General features: G+C 41.7%; 1 protein-coding gene across 1 annotated transcript in view; it reads right to left on the reverse strand.

Annotated features, from left to right (window-relative positions):
* ARSB (arylsulfatase B) overlaps positions 1–19,540 on the reverse strand; it is a 161,440-nt gene that overhangs the window by 41,327 nt on the left and 100,573 nt on the right. The window contains exon 6 of the mRNA XM_070468597.1: positions 18,872–18,942. Within this exon, the coding sequence (XP_070324698.1) occupies positions 18,872–18,942 (71 nt within the window). The remainder of the gene's footprint in view (positions 1–18,871; positions 18,943–19,540) is intronic.

The raw sequence follows: 19,540 nt of genomic DNA on the forward strand, positions 1-19,540 counted from the left end.
GGGGCCTCAGATGGGGGCAGAGCCTCGGGTGGGGCGGAGCCTCGGGTGGGGGCGGAGCCTCGGGTGGGGGCGGGGCCTCGGTGGGGGCGGAGCCTCGGGTGGGGGTGGGACATGCTTCCAGGATAAGAGGGATGGGCCTGGACAAATGTCACAGAAAGGCTAAGTGGCCTCACCCAAAAAAGAAGCCAAGGAATTGGGAAATTAGGAGGCTACTGGTGACCTAGCAGGTATTTGGGGGAGAAAGTATATTGTAGCTGAGTGAAAAGTCAGTGGGAGAAGCACTCACTAATTGGCACAAATCAGCACATTTTAAATAATTCACCTATGATAAACCATAATGGAAAAGAATATAAAAAGAATGTATGTATGTTCAGCTGAATCGCTGAGCTGTACAGCAAAATGAAAACATTATAAATCAACTACAGTTCAATAAGGGTTTTTAAAAATGTATCTAAATGTACATTGTTGGGTGACTGGTGAAAGAAACTACAGAATACAATGCAGTGGTTAAAATAAGTAGATTCATATCTGGGTTTCTCAATGTTGGCATTACTGACACTTGGGGTGAAAAATTCTTTGTGAAGGGGGGCTGCTTGTGCACTTTAGGGTGTTTAACGGCACCCCTGGCTGCCAGGAGCACTTCCACCTAGGTTTTGACCATCAAAAAATGTTTCTAGAAATTGCTTCCAGTTGAAAAACCACTGATTTATACGTACTGACCTGGAAAGATCTCCAAGGTAGACCATTGGGTACCAAAAAAAGTGGCAAAAAAGTACTAACTATTTATGTAAGCAAAGTACAATATATATACAGATATACATAAGTCTGTTAAGGCCTTACTGTGTAAGTATGTACATCGACAGTGGTCCAGAAGGACAAAACTGCTACCAGATGTCTTCTCTGGGAAGGGGCCTGAGGCTGGGGGGCATCACATGAATTTTGGTTTTATTTGTACTGCTTGTATTTTTTAAAAATAAAAATATACTTGATGTTAAAATTAAATTGTTTGTAAATGAATGGAAATTGAAGATGTAGAGAAAGAATATGTATGCTACTCCTTGACAAGGTTTAAAGATGAAGAGAAAGCTGGCTAGAATGAGGCAGAATTAAAGGAAGGAATTTTTAGGATGTGGGAAAATTGAGCACTGCTAACTTCAGTCAAGTTACAATTTTGTATAAAGCATTATGAAGGTGAGGGGGGTGGGGAATAACTTCTAGAATACTTCCACTTATTAGCTCAAGATTTCAACAATGCTTTGCCAGCAACAACTTTCCCACTACAGTTAAATATGCATAAAATGATAGAATTTCTCTTTCTCTTTTTCCACCGCATGTTTCTTTAATTTGTGTTTCTTTGGTGTGTGTACAGCTTTCTGTAACTAAAGTGCTGATGCCATTATGGAAACTGTCAGTCTTCAGAGTTGGAAAGACCTGAGAATAAAAGCTGACTTTGACTTGTGTTTGGTCTGGCATGGCTGAGGATACTGCAGGAGTGTATTTGTTTTTCATTAATTTGTTTGTCATTTTTCTCCATGATCTATGGAATATTTATTTCCCCTGAAGCAAATGTCAGAGGTTTCTCTTGGTTCTGGTGGGGTAATGAATTGTTGAGAATAAGAAATTTTTCTTATACGCTATTTGATTGTGGAAGGAGACATTTTGTGACCTTTTGCTATTTTACAATGATAATGAATTTCCTGGCAAACATGGAAACTTTGGGCTTCTTTATTAAAATAATGAGGTTTGAGGAATAACTTTGACCTGGACCTTTGTAGAATTAATCAAATATAGATTTTGGAAAAATAGATGAGTTTGGTCTTTATTGAGACACTTTAATGTATTCCTGTCACCAAGGCAGTACAGAGATCCATATCACATAAAAACATCAAACAATTAAATACAGACCCAAGTCCCAGCACAGAGCTTCAGGCATGTTTGGTGTGAGGAGGTTAAAGCTCAGGGACTGTCAGCCTGATCACAGTGTTACTTTGTTTCCTTTTTCTTTGTTCTTTTTTTTTTAATTGCAAGAGTAACAGTATAACTTGTAAAAAAAATTTGGCCTTTACTGAACAGAATGAAAACTGATAATAAAAGTCATTTGCAATCTCACTCTCAAAAGCTAATGGCCCATCATAACATTTTGGCATATTCCTTCTAATCCTATTTTAATGCCCATATTTTTTTGTATGCAATTGAGGCAATAATGAACATAAAATTTTCTATTCTGCATTTTTTCCTCTTAGATACTACATATAATATTTTGTTTCCATCTCTAAACAGTTAGAAAGAACATTTTATTGGAGTATAGTTGCTTTACAATGTTGCATTAGTTTGTGCTGTAAGCAAAAGTACATCAGTTATACATATTAATACATCCACTCTATTTTAGATTTCTTTCCCAGGTCACCACAGAGTCAAGTTCCCTGTGCTACACAGTCAGTTCTCTTTAGTTATCTATCTTGTACTGTCTCCAAACACTTTAAAGGAAAACTATACTGAATCCTCTCATGATGTTCCAAACAAAGGCATCAATTCATGGGGGAAAAAAGAATAGGTTTTCTTCTTTACAATATTATAGGAACATCAAATTCTACCATTTTCCCTCTAAATGTGGTGACAAGATATGTTTTTCAGATGTTCTGAAGTTGTAGACATGTCTATATTTCTAATTTTGAGAGGTGACAAAAGAAAACGAACTTGCTGAGACCAGGATGTAGACAAGCTCACACAATAACACTGGGTGAGGATGCTCTGTGTCCCTAGGAGATAGGGTGATGGAGCCACAGGTGCTCCAGCCACTTCTTTGACCAGCCATATGGATACATGCATTCAAAAGCCACTTGAGAGTAACCTCTCAGTCATTTAGAAAACCATGAACATGGGGAGCTTTCCTACTTCCACATAGCACCCTTAGTCACCCAGTTTCTCCACATAGTCTCTCGGGGGCTCACTGGAGCTTCTCTGTACCCATCCCCAACACCCTGCAAGACCAGACCAGTACCTGGAAGGAGTCAGAACCCACAACCCAAGCAGGGAGGGTCTCAGAAAATCTGAGTAGAAATTGGCTACCTCTCAGGATGGGGAACACATGTACACCCGTGGCGGATTCATGTCAAAGTATGGCAAAACCGCTACAATACTGTAAAGTAATTAGCCTCCAATTAAAATAAATAAATTTATATTTTAAAAAATTTTAAGAAAAAAAAAGAAATTGGCTACTTCATTGTAGGGTTGGGAACTGCTTCCTGGGCAGTTGCTCAGTTCACGACCATATTTTGGAAGCTTGAGGTTTTTTTCCCCGAATGTTGACAGAATGAGAACATCAGGAACAAAGGGGAAAAGGAACCAAGTTTCTGAGATAAGCTCTAAAATCTTCATGCCTCGCTGGCCGGAATATATTTTGGATGTTTTTCATTAAACGCCAGATTACTTTAGGATTGGGAAACAATTTGACATCTAGATAATGAGAAAGACAATGTAAATTCCTGTCCAATTAGCCTAAATAGGGACTGGGGGAAATTTATGAAGACCTATAAAACATGCCTGAGATTTAAGGTCTTATATCTCTGTCTTTAAGTGCATATCTCACACAAAAAAACATTTACTTAGTCTTCAATCAAATATTTATGCAAATATTTTAAATTATAAATCTTGAGCTTCAAATCAGGTAAAAGTCCTTCCTAGACTAGGGATTACTCAAAGTATTGTCAGAGAGCCAGCAGCATTGGCTCCACCTGAGAGCTTGTTAGAAAGATGGAATGCAGGCCCCAGCTCAGCCCAACTCAACAGAGTGATCCACATGCCCATTCTAATCTGAGAAGCACTAGTTTGTGGTCCGGTGACAGATCAGACTTTTGGAATGCAAGTATGGTCACAAGTGACTTCCTAGGCAATGCGGGAAAGTTGTTAGTACTGTTCAGAGACTGCTTTCTTCTTCCCCATTACAGTCTAACTTCTAGACTAATGTTTTCATCACTGCCTTGCTGATGGTCAGAAGCTATCCCTGATTGCTGATAGAGACTAGAGCTCAGGGCACTCTGTAATTTCTGAGGTGGGAAAACAATGCCTGCCAAGGTGATTATCCTCTTGATTTGATGTCAGATTAAATAAGAGAAAAGAGGATGCTTGGCATGAAAGCATCTGAATGGCTGGAGTACCACAATGACAATATATTTTGACCAATATGATCAAATGACCAATATGATCATATGACCAATATGATCAGTGCATTTTGACTGATATGATCAGGAACTTTAAGAAGTATGTTTTTTTCTCACTTGCTTACTTCTTCAAGAAATAAAGCAGTCTATGTGCAATATAAGTTTTTAAGAGTGCTTACAAGTAGGCCTAAGGTCAAGAATCTGTTTGATTTAGCAGTTAGGGGAATTTAAATTCAAACCCAGTTGGTTTTTAAAATCAACTTAATCACCAAAACTTGATGAAGCGCCCTCAAGTTATCTGAAAGAAAGCAGATACTGCGCAATGGAAGAGCTGATGTCATCCGTGGAGCTGCCAAACCATCAACAATCTGGAAAGTGAAAATTTTCTAAAAGGGAAAATATAAAATTATGAAAAACATGCAGTTCTTAGATTTGCTTGCATGCTCTTCCAAGTGTCTGACGGTTTACGTAATACCTCTCTTTCCATTCTTTTCTAATTTGGTTTAGACTGTCAATATTTTCATTTAAAAAGAATGTATATTCATTTGAGCTTAATGTAGGGTAAATGTGTCCTTTATAATTTGAGGAAAGATTAAGAAAAAAAACAACCTCACATAAATTTGAAAATACAGTTGAATGAGAAAAGGAGAAAGGTTTAGATTTTTTTTCAGTCTCTAACATTAAAATATTTAAACATTAGTTGTTAACAGAAATCAGATACTACATTCTACCTTGTCCAAGAAATAACCAAAATCCAATCCTCAACTTTCTTTAAATGACATATTTATCTTACAAATAATTCTTACATTTCAGGCAAATGATTAGAAGGGAGAGTGGTACTTGAGCTGAGTTTCTTTATCTTTCCTCTTTTATTCTTATTTTCTCTTTTGAGAAAGGAGCTGAAAGTCAGATAAAGACCAAGTTATTTTCTGAAAGGAATTTTTATAAAATGATATAGAGGAAAGGCTCTGGAATGAATAAGTGATCAAAACAATCATGACTCCCTGTCATGATTAGGAATGACACTAGTGTCAGACGCTTACCTGCTATATTAAGCCAAATCTAAAGTTTTTGTGTTACTTTATGAACAAACATTAGCTATTACAAATCAAGTACCTCTGACATCTAATTTCTTTTTAAAAGATCTGTTAAAGTCTTTCCCAAATCTTTCCTTTTTCCATTTTTCTTTAAATAAAGAAGGAACTTTATTTGACTATTGCTTTTGGTTGTGTTACTGCTCCAGATGCTTAGGGAAAATAACGAATATGAAAGATAAAACTGTCTGCCCTCGTGGACAGTTTTAATGGGAGAGGAAGGTGATAAAAATCAAGAAAGATAAAACCAAAGTTGTTGAGATAATAAACTTAAAGCTATACTTTTTGAGCCAATCTACCCTAATCACCCCCAAATGCCTTTCATTATTTCTTCATTTCTCCTTAGTGCCTATGTATTTGATTTCTATCGCTTATCATTTGTTGCTACTTTATTTTATAACTGTGTTAATATCACTTCCTGGGCATATATATATTTTTCCTCTGATTCAAAAGGCTCTTCAGAAGCAGAGGCCATGTATTTATTCTCTAGGTATTTGCTGCCAGAGGTAACAGGTTTTATTCTATACGTGCCATGCCTGATCACTGACATCTTACACAGTGTGTGTGTGCTAAGTTGCTTCAGTTGTGTCTAAACTCTTTGCGATCCTGTGGACTGTAACCTTCTAGGCTCCTCTGTCCATGGGATTCTCCAGGCAAGAATACTTGAGTGGGTTGCCATGCCTTCCTCCAGGGATCTTCCCGACCCAAGGATCAAACCCGCATCTCTTATGTCTCCTGCATTGGCAGGCAGGTTCTTTACCACTAGTGCCACCTGGGAAGCCCAACATATTACATTATAGGTTACTTAAAGCAGACCACATCCTCAGCTTTCTACAGCTTACTTCTCAGAAATGTTTTTAAGTTTCATTTCAGCCTTACGCATAGGCACCCTAAAGCCCCTAAAAAATCTGACCAGATTAGTCAATATTTAGAAAGTAGACTTACCACAATTTAACTGCACTGGATTTGTCCCATGGAATTTAGTGAGGCTTTACATCTTTCCAAAATACTATGGTTGACAATTTCAAGAACAGTATATATTTATCTTTACCCTTATAGGTTGTAGGACTAGGGGACTGAGGTAGAAAGATGCGTAGTTTAGACTGGGAGAGAAAGCAGAGAGTCTGCACATTCCCAAATCTTGAAGAGATCTAGCTACAAAGAGGCCTCTAGTGTGGAGGGTGGAGTGGGCACAGGGGCTGGATCTGAAAGGGATTACTTGGAGGGTGGCCTACTTCTGTGCTGGGTATCAAAATAAGCATCGACCTTTCAATAAATTAGAATTGTCAGGCTACTCTTGGAAGCCATTGCTAAAATTTCTAAGCTCTACCAGAATTAAAGAAAAGTAACCAAAAAAAAATAAGAGGTCAGTTGGAAATGAGAGGATGTGGCATCAACATAACCTTGGGGGGGAAAAATTAAGTTAATATGTAAGTGAGGTTTCGAGCAAGTAACCGCATGGCCAGACACCCATCTCCCAGAGGCAGGCCCAGCCCAAGCCCTTCAAGTCAGCCTCTGTTATCTGGCCCTGAGAAGCCTTAAAAAAGGTGCTTACTCTGATTTCTTCAAACATAAAATTGGGGCAGTGGGATTTGCCATTTCTGTGTAGTCTAGGCCTGTGGTGAGGATTAATTAGTGTTTTTAAAGTGCTGTGGGTTTGGTTCGGTTTATTTATTTTCTCAGGACGAAAGCCAGTACGCTAGCACCAAGCGTTAACAGCAAAGGTTTGATGTTGTTACTTGAGATGCCCTGCGTGAAGTGGGGAGGGAGGGAAACGAGGCTTGTGGGACGGCCTTCAGCATCAGAAAGGCCACATTTCCAAACACACTTTAGTACTCCCCGAAGTCAAGGAGGCAGACTAAAAGCCTTTGAAAATTAAAGAGGAGAAAACTTATCTACATTTAGGTTCTGTGATTGAGGGCTTGACCAGCCCACACCAAGGAAAATTTGACAAACCTCTGCAGACAAACATTGGCAGCAAGAGAAGACACAAAATTCTGCTAATTCTGTGACAAGCTGCAAAATGAGCTCTTATATTTGCTACAGAGAAAGAATGGTGGCTCAGAAGGTCAGGATATCGGGACTAACACCTGAGGAAAAATGCTGTCACATGCTAGCTTCTCTGACCCAGGACAGGTGGGCATAGCGACCAAGAACTCTGGGATGGCCTCCAGTTCCCCTCGCTAAGAACCCAGCAGTTTTCCAGATATTACACTCTCACAAGAATCCTCTAAGCTGGTTTTAAAAAATAATTTTTATGGCTTTACTCCTGGTGAAGGAGACAATGTGTGCTCATTACTAAAAATTGAAACTGCAGACACACCAAACATAAAAAGTACGGACATCACACCTCCAACCCCAACAGTCAGTATATAATTACTATTTGCTATTGTTTGGACATATTTAGAGGCGATACCTATAACTGTCCCCAATTTATAGGTAATGGAACAGAAAACAGAGAACTTATCTACCAGCTCACAGGAAATAAATACGTCAAAGCTGGAATTCAGATCCAGGTCTTTCTGACACCCTGGAACTCCACAAGTTCCAGTAGGCTACTCCGCCTCAGCCACACCCCGCTCCCTCATCCCACCACCCTCCGCAGAGATAATTACCAGGAGGCACAAACAGTTTCCATAACAAGCCGTGCAAAGAGAAGCTGCCATCATCCACAGAGTCAGGTTACATGTAAAACAGCAACATGAGTGTCACAAGCAGATCTGCTTCCCCAGCCTCATTTATTTATTTTTTTTATTTTTATTTATTTTTTTTTTAATTTTTTTTTATTAGTTGGAGGCTAATTACTTCACAATATTGCAGTGGTTTTTGCCATACATTGACATGAATCAGCCATGGATTTACATGTATTCCCCATCCCGATCCCCCCTCCCACCTCCCTCTCCACCTGATTCCTCTGGGTCTTCCCAGTGCACCAGGTCTGAGCACTTGTCTCATGCATCCAACCTGGGCTGGTGATCTGTTTCACCCTAGATAATATACATGTTTCGATGCTATTCTCTTGAAACATCCCACCCTCGCCTTCTCCCACAGAGTCCAAAAGTCTGTTCTACACATCTGTGTCTCTTTTTCTGTTTTGCATATAGGGTTATCGTTACCATCTTTCTAAATTCCATATATATGTGTTAGTATACTGTAATGGTCTTTATCTTTCTGGCTTACTTCACTCTGTATAATGGGCTCCAGTTTCATCCATCTCATTAGAACTGATTCAAATGAATTCTTTTTAATGGCTGAGTAATATTCCATGGTGTATGTGTACCACAGCTTCCTCATCCATTCGTCTGCTGATGGGCATCTAGGTTGCTTCCATGTCCTGGCTATGATAAACAGTGCTGCGATGAACATTGGGGTGCACGTGTCTCTTTCAGATCTGGTTTCCTCAGTGTGTATGCCCAGAAGTGGGATTGCTGGGTCATATGGCAGTTCTATTTCCAGCTTTTTAAGAAATCTCCACACTGTTTTCCATAGCGGCTGTACTAGTTTGCATTCCCACCAACAGTGTAAGAGGGTTCCCTTTTCTCCACACCCTCTCCCGCATTTATTGCCTGTAGACTTTTGGATAGCAGCCATCCTGACTGGCGTGTAATGGTACCTCATTGTGGTTTTGATTTGCATTTCTCTGATAATGAGTGATGTTTAGCATCTTTTCATGTGTTTGTTAGCCATCTGTATGTCTTCCTTGGAGAAATGTCTGTTGAGTTCTTTGGCCCACTTTTTGATTGGGTCATTTATTTTTTTGGAGTTGAGCTGGAGGAGTTGCTTGTATATTTTTGAGATTAATCCTTTGTTGCTTCGTTTGCTATTATTTTCTCCCAATCTGAGGGCTGTCTTTTCACCTTGCTTATAGTTTCCTTTGTTGTGCAAAAGCTTTTAAGTTTCATTAGGTCCCATTTGTTTATTTTTGCTTTTGTTTCTAATATTCTGGGAGATGGGTCATAGAGGATCCTGCTGTGATTTATGTCGGAGAGTGTTTTGCCTATGTTCCCCTCTAGGAGTTTTATAGTTTCTGGTCTTACATTTAGATCTTTAATCCATTTTGAGTTTATTTTTGTGTATGGTGTTAGAAAGTGTTCTAGTTTCATTCTTTTACAAGTGGTTGACCAGTTTTCCCAGCACCACTTGTTAAAGAGGTTGTCTTTTTTCCATTGTATATCTTTGCTTCCTTTGTCGAAGATAAGGTGACCATAGGTTCGTGGATTTATCTCTGGGCTCTCTATTCTGTTCCATTGATCTATATTTCTGTCTTTGTGCCAGTACCATACTGTCTTGATGATTGTGGCTTTGTGGTATAGTCTAAAGTCAGGCAGGTTGATTCCTCCAGTTCCATTCTTCTTTCTCAAGATTACTTTGGCTATTCGAGGTTTTTTGTATTTCCATACAAATTGTGAAATTATTTGTTCAGGTTCTGTGAAAAATACTGTTGGTAGCTTGATAGGGATTGCATTGAATCTATAGATTGCTTCCCCAGCCTCATTTAAATGTATAATCCTCCATCAACATGCCAGGTATTTGAGGGAGGTAATTGTACTTTTTTCACAAAATCAGTGCAGAACAGAAAACAGAGACTTCTGACGTCAGCAGATCGTGTCTTATACATGAAGCCTGGACCTGCAGAGCCCTGAGGTCCAGGGTTGTTATTTATTAGGTGTGTGTGACCTGCTGCCTCAGTTTCTCCATCTGGATTATAAATTGGGTGGCTGAACTGACTGCCAGGGTGCCTTCTAGCTGCTGGTACTCCATGCAGTGATGGGAAATCTCACTGACAGCTGGCTGGCCTCAGGCATTCCACCCAACTTTTTTTTTCCTGCTCAATATATCATTTCAGGTTGAATGATAGAAAGCCGCCCTGGGTTGGTACTTCCCCGATATGCCCAGAAAGACATGACAGTGCTTTGAAATAATGTATGGTATTACTGCTCTTGTTAGATGTCTTCTAATTAAATGAGCAGATGATAACCAAACTAAATGACTAATTTATCAGCACGCATTCTTTGGGGATGTGTACATTTCCTTACACAAAGGGCCTCAAGAGAGCCCTTTGTATATATTATATATAATATATATTATATATGTATTTCATCATATATGATGAAACCTTACCCTCCACAGAGTGTATGGCTCTGGATGGGGAAACCATAAACATAAATAACTGCAGGAGGAGGAAGTAAGATCTCAGTGTCTCAAGATGCTCCAGGAAAACTCAAGGGGCTCAAGTCTGGAGGGTTGGGGAGGGCTTCATGGAGCAGGAGAATGTGACCTGGGCCCTTGAGAAGGGTCAGAGAAGCAAAGGAAGGTGGTGGAGGATGCTGCAATGGTGCTGAGGGGAATCACAGAGGCTGCAGGAGGCAGGCCAAGGAGTCTGCGCGTGGCTGTGGGCAGCTGGGGACCACCAACAGCTGTCAAGCAGGTGAGTGAGGGCCTGTGTCTACGTCCTCTTTCAACAAAAGCTAAAGCCTAAATGATCTCTTGTACACGTTGCCAACAAAGGTCCATATAGTCAAAGCTATGGTTTTTTCCAGAAGTCATGTATGGATGTGAGAGTTGGACTATAAAGAAAGCTGAGCACTGAAGAATTTATGTTTTTGAACTGTGGTGTTGGGGAAGACTCTTGAGAGTCCCTTGGACTGCAAGGAGATCCAACCAGTCCATCATGAAGGAAATCAAGTTTGAATATTCATTGGAAGGACTGAAGCTAAAGCTCCAATATTTTGGCCACCTGATGCAAAGAGCCAACCCATTGGAAAAAACCCTGATGCTGGGAAAGATTGAAGGCAGGAGGAGAAGGGGGTGACAGGATGAGATGACTGGATGGTATCATTGACTCAATGGACATCAGTCTGAGCAAGCTCCAGGAGTTGATGAAGGACAGGGAAGTCTGGCATGCTGAAGTTCACAGGGTCATGAAGAGTTGCACACAACTTAGCAACAGAATAACAACAACCTACAGCTCTATACCTATTGTGGACAGGCAGGATCTACTGAACAAATCACCTCAGAAATGGCAACTTAGTGTCAGGAAGTGGTCTGAATTTGCTCTAGAGAGGAAAACTGGGAGCAGCTCCAAGTATGCAAACCTGGACCACTCCTGGATCTAGAGTACAGACCCGAAAATTTTACCACAGAGAATGCGTGTGTGAGAGGAGGGGAGAAGACTTCTTTCACCCTGTAATCATGAGCAGAAATAACATCCTATACTATAACCTTTGAAGAGAAGAGGCCCTTTCAATGCAATAGTGATGAAGATGTACAGACTCACTTTGAAGCCTCGGCCTTTGGAGTGGAAAACGCTAACATCTGTCACGGCCCTTCATCTCTAGTCAGGCTTCCGCCAGCCGGGGGCTGAGCGCTTCATGTGTGCGCATGTGCATCAGGTCACACAAGCGGATGGACGTGAGGATTCTGACGATTCACCGAAAGCCACATCTGACTTTCAAGGTGAGTCGTGGTCATAGACGGACCTCATATTCTTTACCTCAGAATAGCCCAGGGCAAGCCTGGGGTATACAGGATGAGCATATACATTTTCTCTAAGGCAGACCAATACCTTTGAAACCATTTCTCTTCCTGGTTTGAGGCAGGACAGGGACGAGAACTGGCTGGCTAGAACCGAGGGGACCACAGAATTTGGGACTAGAGTGCTTCAGAACCAGGCCGAGTGGCATTCACACCTGTAGGACCTTGGAGCCTAACCGGGGGTCACGGCTGCTCCCTGCCCTTTGAATGTCTCCAGGCTTTCCCACAAATCACCTTCAACGGTACCATCCCCTCCCCTCAGACTCTAGCACAGGCTTCCTCCACGGCCCACCCTGTGCAGATGGAGACAGACCCTGAGTCAGGTCAGCCTGCTAGAAAGAAACCCTTCACAGACGTGGGAGGACAGGAGGAGAGTAAATACTTCTCAGGATCTATTCTTAGCAATGAAGGAGGAGAAGGCACTACCTGAACAGAGACCAAAATGTGTCCATGAAAGGTCACCTGAAAACAAAGCCTCTGAAGATGAATAAGAAGTTTCCTCAAAGCACACGGGGAAGCAATTATAAACCATATGTTTGACACTGGCCGGGGGTCCGGGGGCAAGAGAGATAAAAGCAGAGGCCGCTTTGCGGGCACTGAGAGAGCCAGTGCCCAGAGCAGCAATGAAAGGGAGCTTTCCAGAAAGGCGGAAATGGGAACAGAGACCCGCAAGAAGCAGCTGCACCCTCAGCTCAGAGGGGAAGTCAGCTGAGCTGAAACCAGGCCGGGGGCTTTATATTTATACATATTTGTCCCTAGTGGCTCAGACGGTAAAGAATCTGCCTGCAGTGCAGGAGACCCAGGTTTGATTCCTGGGTCAGGAAGATCCCCTGGAGAAGGGAAAGGCAACCCACTCCAGTATTCTTGCCTGGAGAATCCCATGGACAGAGGAGCCTGGTGGGCTACAGTCCATGGGGTCCCAAAGAGTTGGACATGACTTAGTGACTAATACTTTCACTTTCTTTCATTTGTCCATCAAGGAAGTCTGGGGTAAAGAGATGAAGTGGGCAGGGAAAATGCCACATCACTGGATATTTTCCACGGGGGGAAGAGTGAGGGTGGGCATTTATATGCTGGATAAGTAGTTTCAAACATCTGTATGTGATAATGTTAATTAAAATAAAAAGCAGCTTGTGACTTTTTTTTTTTAGGCACAAAATGTAGAATGTGAGTTCAGGGTTTTAAGAGGAGAGTGTGAACTGCCATCTGGAGGCACTTTTAGGTTCAAGAAAGGCTAAGACACAATAAAACAAAGACTATAACCTGTTGGTCTAGTCATCATTCATGAACAAGTATTTATTGATGACTTAGTATGATGGCAGGCCTTCTGCTATGCACTGGAAATATGGCAATAAAATAAAACATCATAGATCCTGTCTTCATGGAGTTTCCATGCTTTTTTGGGGGGGGATTAAATTTCATTTATTTTTAATTTTTAAAATTTTGGTACAATATAATACATAACATGGAATTTACTCTCTGAACCATTTTTAAGTGTCCAGTTCAGTGGCATCGAGTACGATCACATTCCTGTGCTACCATCACCCGTCCACAGAACTCTTTATCTTATAAAACCAAAGCTCAATATCCACTAAAAAGCAACAACTCCCATTCCACCTTCCACCCAGCCCCTAGAGTCCACTGTGCTACTTTCCGTCTCTACGATTTCAACTGCTCTAGGTACCTCGTGTGAGTGGAATCATATGGTATTTGTCTTTTTTGGTGACTGGCATATCTTATTTACTATACTGTCCTCAAGGTTTAACCATGTTGCAACACGTATCGGAATTTTCCTTTCTTTCTAAGACTGAACATTGTATGTATGTAGCACATTTTGTTTATCCGTTCCTCTCTTAGTGGACATTTGGGTGGCTTCCACCTTCTAGCTACTGTGAATAATGCTGTTCAAATCCCTGATTTCAATTCTCTTGGGCGTATATCCAGGTATGGAATTGCTGGATCATGTGGCAGTTCTATTTTTATGTTTTTGAGGAACTGCCGTACTGTTTCCACAGCGGCTGTACCAGTCTCCATTCCCCATAGCAGTGCACAAGCGCTCCAAGTCACATCCTTCTCAACAGTTGTTCCCTTCCTTCCTCCACTCCTCCCTTCCCGTAGTCATCCTCATGGGTATGACCTACAGCTCTTTGAGATTTCGCTATGCTTTATTGCAGAATCTCCTGGCTCACAGGTGATCCTATGACCTCTGGTGTGTGCGTGTACACACCAGTCTTTTAGAAACATTTTTACTGTTAATATCAAAGCCACAGCCCACCAAGGTATGTGGCCATGGAAAAAACCCTAAGTCCACCAATAGGAAGGGCTCCTGTAGTGACTTGTACTCTTAGAGGAAGGGGGAGGTGGTGTAGATGCTACAAGGCAAGAGGCCAGCTTCTGAGGGGCTCTGGCCCTATGGGCTTCCCTGGTAGCTCAGAGCTTAACGCGTCTGCTTGCAATGTGGGAGACCTGGGTCAGGAAGATCCCCTAGAGAAGGAAATAACAACCCACTCCAGTATTCTTGCCTGGAGAATCCCATGGACGGAGGAGCCTGGTGGGCTACAGTCCACGGGGTTGCAAAGAGTCGGACACGACTGAGTGAGGTCACTTCACTGATGCGTCAGTGGCAGGAGCTCCTCTGATGCCCCGGTCCTGTGTGGAAGGCAGGACTTCCTTCAGAAAAGTCTAACATCAATTCCTACAATTCATGATAGGAGGAGACACTGGTTTACCACTGCCAACGCGACCCACTAAAGGAAAGACAGCAGATGGAAAAATGGAACGATGTAGTGATCTTTCAGAACAGGGGCCAGAAAGGTGGGAAGGATGTAGTAATAACAAAATTGTGTAATAATTCACACTACTCTAATGCTTGGAGCAAACTTATATGCAGAGTACATCATGCAAAACGCCAGGCTGGATGAAGCACAAGCTGGAATCAAGATTGATGGGAGAAATATCAATAACCTCAGATATGCAGAAGACACCACCCTTCTGACAGAAAGAAGAGAAGAACTAAAGAGCCTCTTGATGAAAGTGAAAGACAAGTGTGAAAAAGTTGGCTGAAAACTCGACATTCAGAATGGCATCCAGTCCCATCACTTAATGGCAAATAGATGGGGAAACAATAAAAACAGTGACAGATTTTATTTTGGGGGGCTCCAAAATCACTGTAGATGGTGACTGCAGCTGTGAAATTAAAAGATGCTTGCTCCTTGGAAGAAAAGCTATGACCAACTTAGACAGCATATTAAAAAGCAGAGACATTATTTTGCCAACAAAGGTCTGTCTAGTCAAAGCTATGGTTTTTCCAGTAGCCATGTATGGATGTGAGAACTGGACTATAAAGAAAGCTGAATGCTGAAGAATTGATGCTTTTGAACTGTGGTGTTGGAGAAGACTCTTGAGAGTCCCTTGGACTGCAAGGAGATCCAACCAGTCCATCCTAAAGGAAATCAGTCCTGAATATTCATTGGAAGGACTGATGTTGAAGTTGAAATTCCAATACTTTGGCCACCTGATGCAAAGAACTGACTCACTGGAAAAGACCCTGATGCTGGGAAAGACTGAAGGCGGGAAGAGAAGGGGACGGCAGAGGATGAGATGGTTGATGGATATAAGTTTGAGTAAGCTCCGGGAGTTGGTGATGAACAGGGAAGCCTGGCGTGTTGCAGTCCATGGGGTTGGAAAGAGTTGGACCCTTCCCCAGTGCCTCAGCAGTAAAGAATCTGCCTGCAAATGCAGGAGACCTGGGTTCAATCCCTGGGTGGGGAAGATCCCCTGGAGGAGGAAATGGCAACCCACTCTAGTATTCTTCCCTGGGAAATCCCATGGACAGAGGAGCCTGGAGGGCTATAGTCCATGGGGTCACAGAGAGTCAGACACAACTGAGCAACTTAGCATAGCATATACAGAGACATATATGAAGGGATGCACATATGTGGAGAGGAAGGAGTACTGTTTCCTCTGGGGTTTCTGGAAAACATTCACAGAAGTGGGACAAGTGGACTGGGTTTTAAGGGATGAGGAAAATTCTGGAGGAGCAGCGAAAGGCATAGGGAAAAGCACGCTCAAGACCTAAGGATGATGATCTGCAGACTTGGAAACGCCAAGTGTCTAGGAGGGCAAGAAGATGGAGGAAGGACCTGGAGTGAGGCTGGCAAGGAGAGCTGGACCCCAAACGCCTGGTGACACACTCAGAATTACTGTGGGGTCCTCCTCCGGGCAGGGAAGTCTAAGGCAGCTTGTAGCACAGATTGGAGAAAAAAAAGAGTGAGAAGAGCCTGAACCGTGGGAGAGAGGTATGTCTAAAAGAGGCGATGGGAGCACCCAAGTGAGTGAACGGAGTGTCAGAGCAATATTTCCTGCAGACAGTCTCACAACGAGGCACGATGATGGATCCTGGCAAAGGGTCTAACAGTTAACACTGTCTAGGCCCCAACTCATGACACAGGGGCATGGGGCCACTGGTATGGTATTTATAAAGGGCTATTGCATGCGTTACGACCTATGGCAATGTGGGAGCACCTCATGGCCTCCCTCCCTGCAGGAATTAATAGGGTTCCCTATGGGTTAATTTAGGCACTAGGCAGAATCAAGCCAAGTTGCAGGGTTGCCAGGAAAATCACAGGTTTATGAGACCCGGCAGGTCTGGGTAGCACCTGGGCAGCCTGATCAGATGATGTGCTGGCTGATTTGGCCTTGAGTTTTCTGGAAGGAGGTTCTGACACTCTCAGGTAAGAATGGGACAATAACAGCACTATACTGACGGTTACAGGAGGCTCAGAGGTGGGTTCTCCTTTTATAGATAGGAAAGCTGGGGCTCAGAGAGGGAACTGGCTTATCAAAGATGGGTTCTCCTCTTTTTTTCTTTTTTTTAACATTTATTGTAATTGAAGGATAATTGCTTTACAATATTGTGTTTCTGCCATACATCAACATGAATCAGCTATGGGTACACATATGTTCTCTCCCTCTTGAACCTCCCTCCACAGTTTTCATTTTTCAAAAAGATCTAAAAATAAGTAATAACAAAGCTGAAAAAAATGTAAAAACCAGTGTTCTGTAATAACCTATATGAGAAAAGAAATCAAAAAAGAACAGATACATGCACATGTATGGGCTTCCCAGGTGGCTCAGTGATACAGAATCCACCTGCAATGGAGGAACACGGGTTCAATCCCTGGACCAGGAAGAGCCCCTGGAGGAGGAACTGGCAACCCACTCCAGTGTTCTTCCCAGGATAATCACATGGACAGAGGAGCCTTGGTGTGAGGGGAGGCTATAGTTTATAGGGTTGCAAAGAGTCAGACACAACTGAAGCAACTGAGCAGGCAAGCACAGATGTACAACTGAACCACCTGTAGCACACCCAAAATCAATACAACATCATAAATCAACCACATCCCAATCTAAAATAAAAATTAAATTAAATTTTTAAAATGTAAAAATTATTCTCAGCTTGCACCCAGCCACTATTTTAAAATAGAATGCATTTAACCTATAGATAAGCTGAGGGGATATTGTCATCATAGCAATATTTCTTAATTAATCATCTATTTTATATATAGTATCAATCGTGTATATATGTCAATCCCAATCTCCCAATTCATCCATCTCCTATTCCCCCTTGGTGTCCATATGATTGATCTCTGTGTCTGTGTCTCTGTTTCTGCTTGGCAAATAAGATAATCTATACCATTTTTCTAGATCCCACATATATGTAGTAATATACAATATTTGCTTTTCTCTGACTTTATTGTCTTTCATTTTTTTAATTGAAGATAATTGCTTTACAGAATTTTGTTGTTTTCTGTCAAACCTCAACATGAACCAGCCATGTGAAAGTGAAAGTGAAATCGCTCAGTCGTGTCCGACTCTTTGCAACCCCATGGACTGTAGCCTACCAGGATCCTCAGTCCATGGGATTTTCCAGGCAAGAATATAGGAGTGGGTTGCCATTTCCTTCTCCAGATGAAGCAGCCATAGGTGTCCAAAAATCCCCTCCCTTTTGAAGCTCCCTCCCTCCCATCCCACCCCTCTAGGTTGATACAGAGCCCCTGTTTGCGCTTCCTGAGTCACACAGCAAATTCCCGTTGGCTGTCTGTTTTACACATGGTGATGTAAGTTTCCATGTTACTCTTTCCATACGCCTCACCCTCTCCTCCCCTCTCCCCATGTCCATCAGTCTATTCTCTGTGTCTGTTTCTCCACTGCAAACACATGAAAAGATGCTCAACATCGCTCATTATTAGAGAAATGCAAATCGAAACCACAATGAGATATCACCTCACACCAGTCAGAATGGCCATCATCAAAATGTCTACAAATAATAAATGCTGGAGAGGGTGTGGAGAAAAGGGAACACTCTTGCACTGTTGGTGGGAATGTAAATTGATATATGGAATATATACAGCCACTATGGAAGACAGTATGGAGATTCCTTAAAAAACTAGGAATAAAACCACCATATGACCCAGCAATCCCACTCCTAGGCATATACCCCAAGGAAACCAAAATTGAAAAAGACACATGTATCTTGAATGTTGAACCAATGTTCAATGCAGCACTATTTACAACAGCTAGAACATGGAAACAACCTAGATGCCCACTGACAGATGAATGGGTAAAGAAGTTGTGGTATATATACACAGTGGATTATTACTCAGCCATAAAAGGAACATGTTTGAGTCAGTTCTGATGAGGTGGATGAATGTAGAACCTATTATACAGAGTGAAGTGAGTCAGAAAGAGAAAGATACATATGTATTCTAACGCATATATACAGAATCTAGAAAAATGGTATTGAAGAATTTATTTATAGGGCAGCAATAGATGCCCTTTTATAGATGGGAAAGCTGGGGCTCGGGGAGGGAACTGGCTTAGGTCACATAGCTGATTAGCAGCATTCACCGTTTGTGTCAGCAAAGCCACAGTGACATTGTTGCCACAGGTGCCTTGGAGGAAGGTTTACTTTTAGAGCAAACTCAAGTGGAAGAGGAGAATTAGGCTAGAGAAACCCTAGGCAATAAAACCACTTTGTAAGCCACAGACATTTAAGTTAGTAGCAATAAACAACGTACTCACATGGTGAAATATCTACAAAGTTTGGGTCGATATTGTGCAGCAGCTCCATTCTGGGGGATGGGCTTCCTTCACTAAAAAAGAATTTTTTAGAAAACATTAATTTCCTCTTTCAAATGGGTATGAGTAACTGTAATACTTCCTTTCCTTGTACTTATAGGAAATAACAAAACTGCCAGTTAACAACTCTGTCATGAATTCAGAGGCTTCCAAAATCTGTGGTTGTGCCTCTTCAAGTAGTCATCACTTGTCTACATTGTCACAATGACTGAATGTTTACATAACAACTTCAGTGTCAAGCACATGACCATTACAAAGATGAGTTCTGTGACCCTTTGCAATAAATAATGTGACCGTATTTAAACATGACCATTCGTTACAGCAGTGAAATGAGAACTCCAGTATAGACTCCACACTGAACACTCACAGTGAAAGGAAGAAAAAGCATCTGCTAAGACATCAGTGCCCATATCACCGATGCAGCATGCCTTTTAAATGAGCCCACATGAGAAAAATGAGTGTCTTCCGCATCTGAATTTACAGTGTGACACTTATATGCAATATAAATACATATGAAATAGTTATACCTCTTTAAGACTTTTTTTCTTTAAGATATATGTGCAAATGCAATCACAACTCACATTAGTGTTGAAAACAAACCTGGAGAGCAGT

This window comes from Odocoileus virginianus, chromosome 6 (assembly GCF_023699985.2).
Source record: "Odocoileus virginianus isolate 20LAN1187 ecotype Illinois chromosome 6, Ovbor_1.2, whole genome shotgun sequence".
In the NCBI taxonomy this organism is placed as follows: Eukaryota; Metazoa; Chordata; class Mammalia; order Artiodactyla; family Cervidae; genus Odocoileus; species Odocoileus virginianus.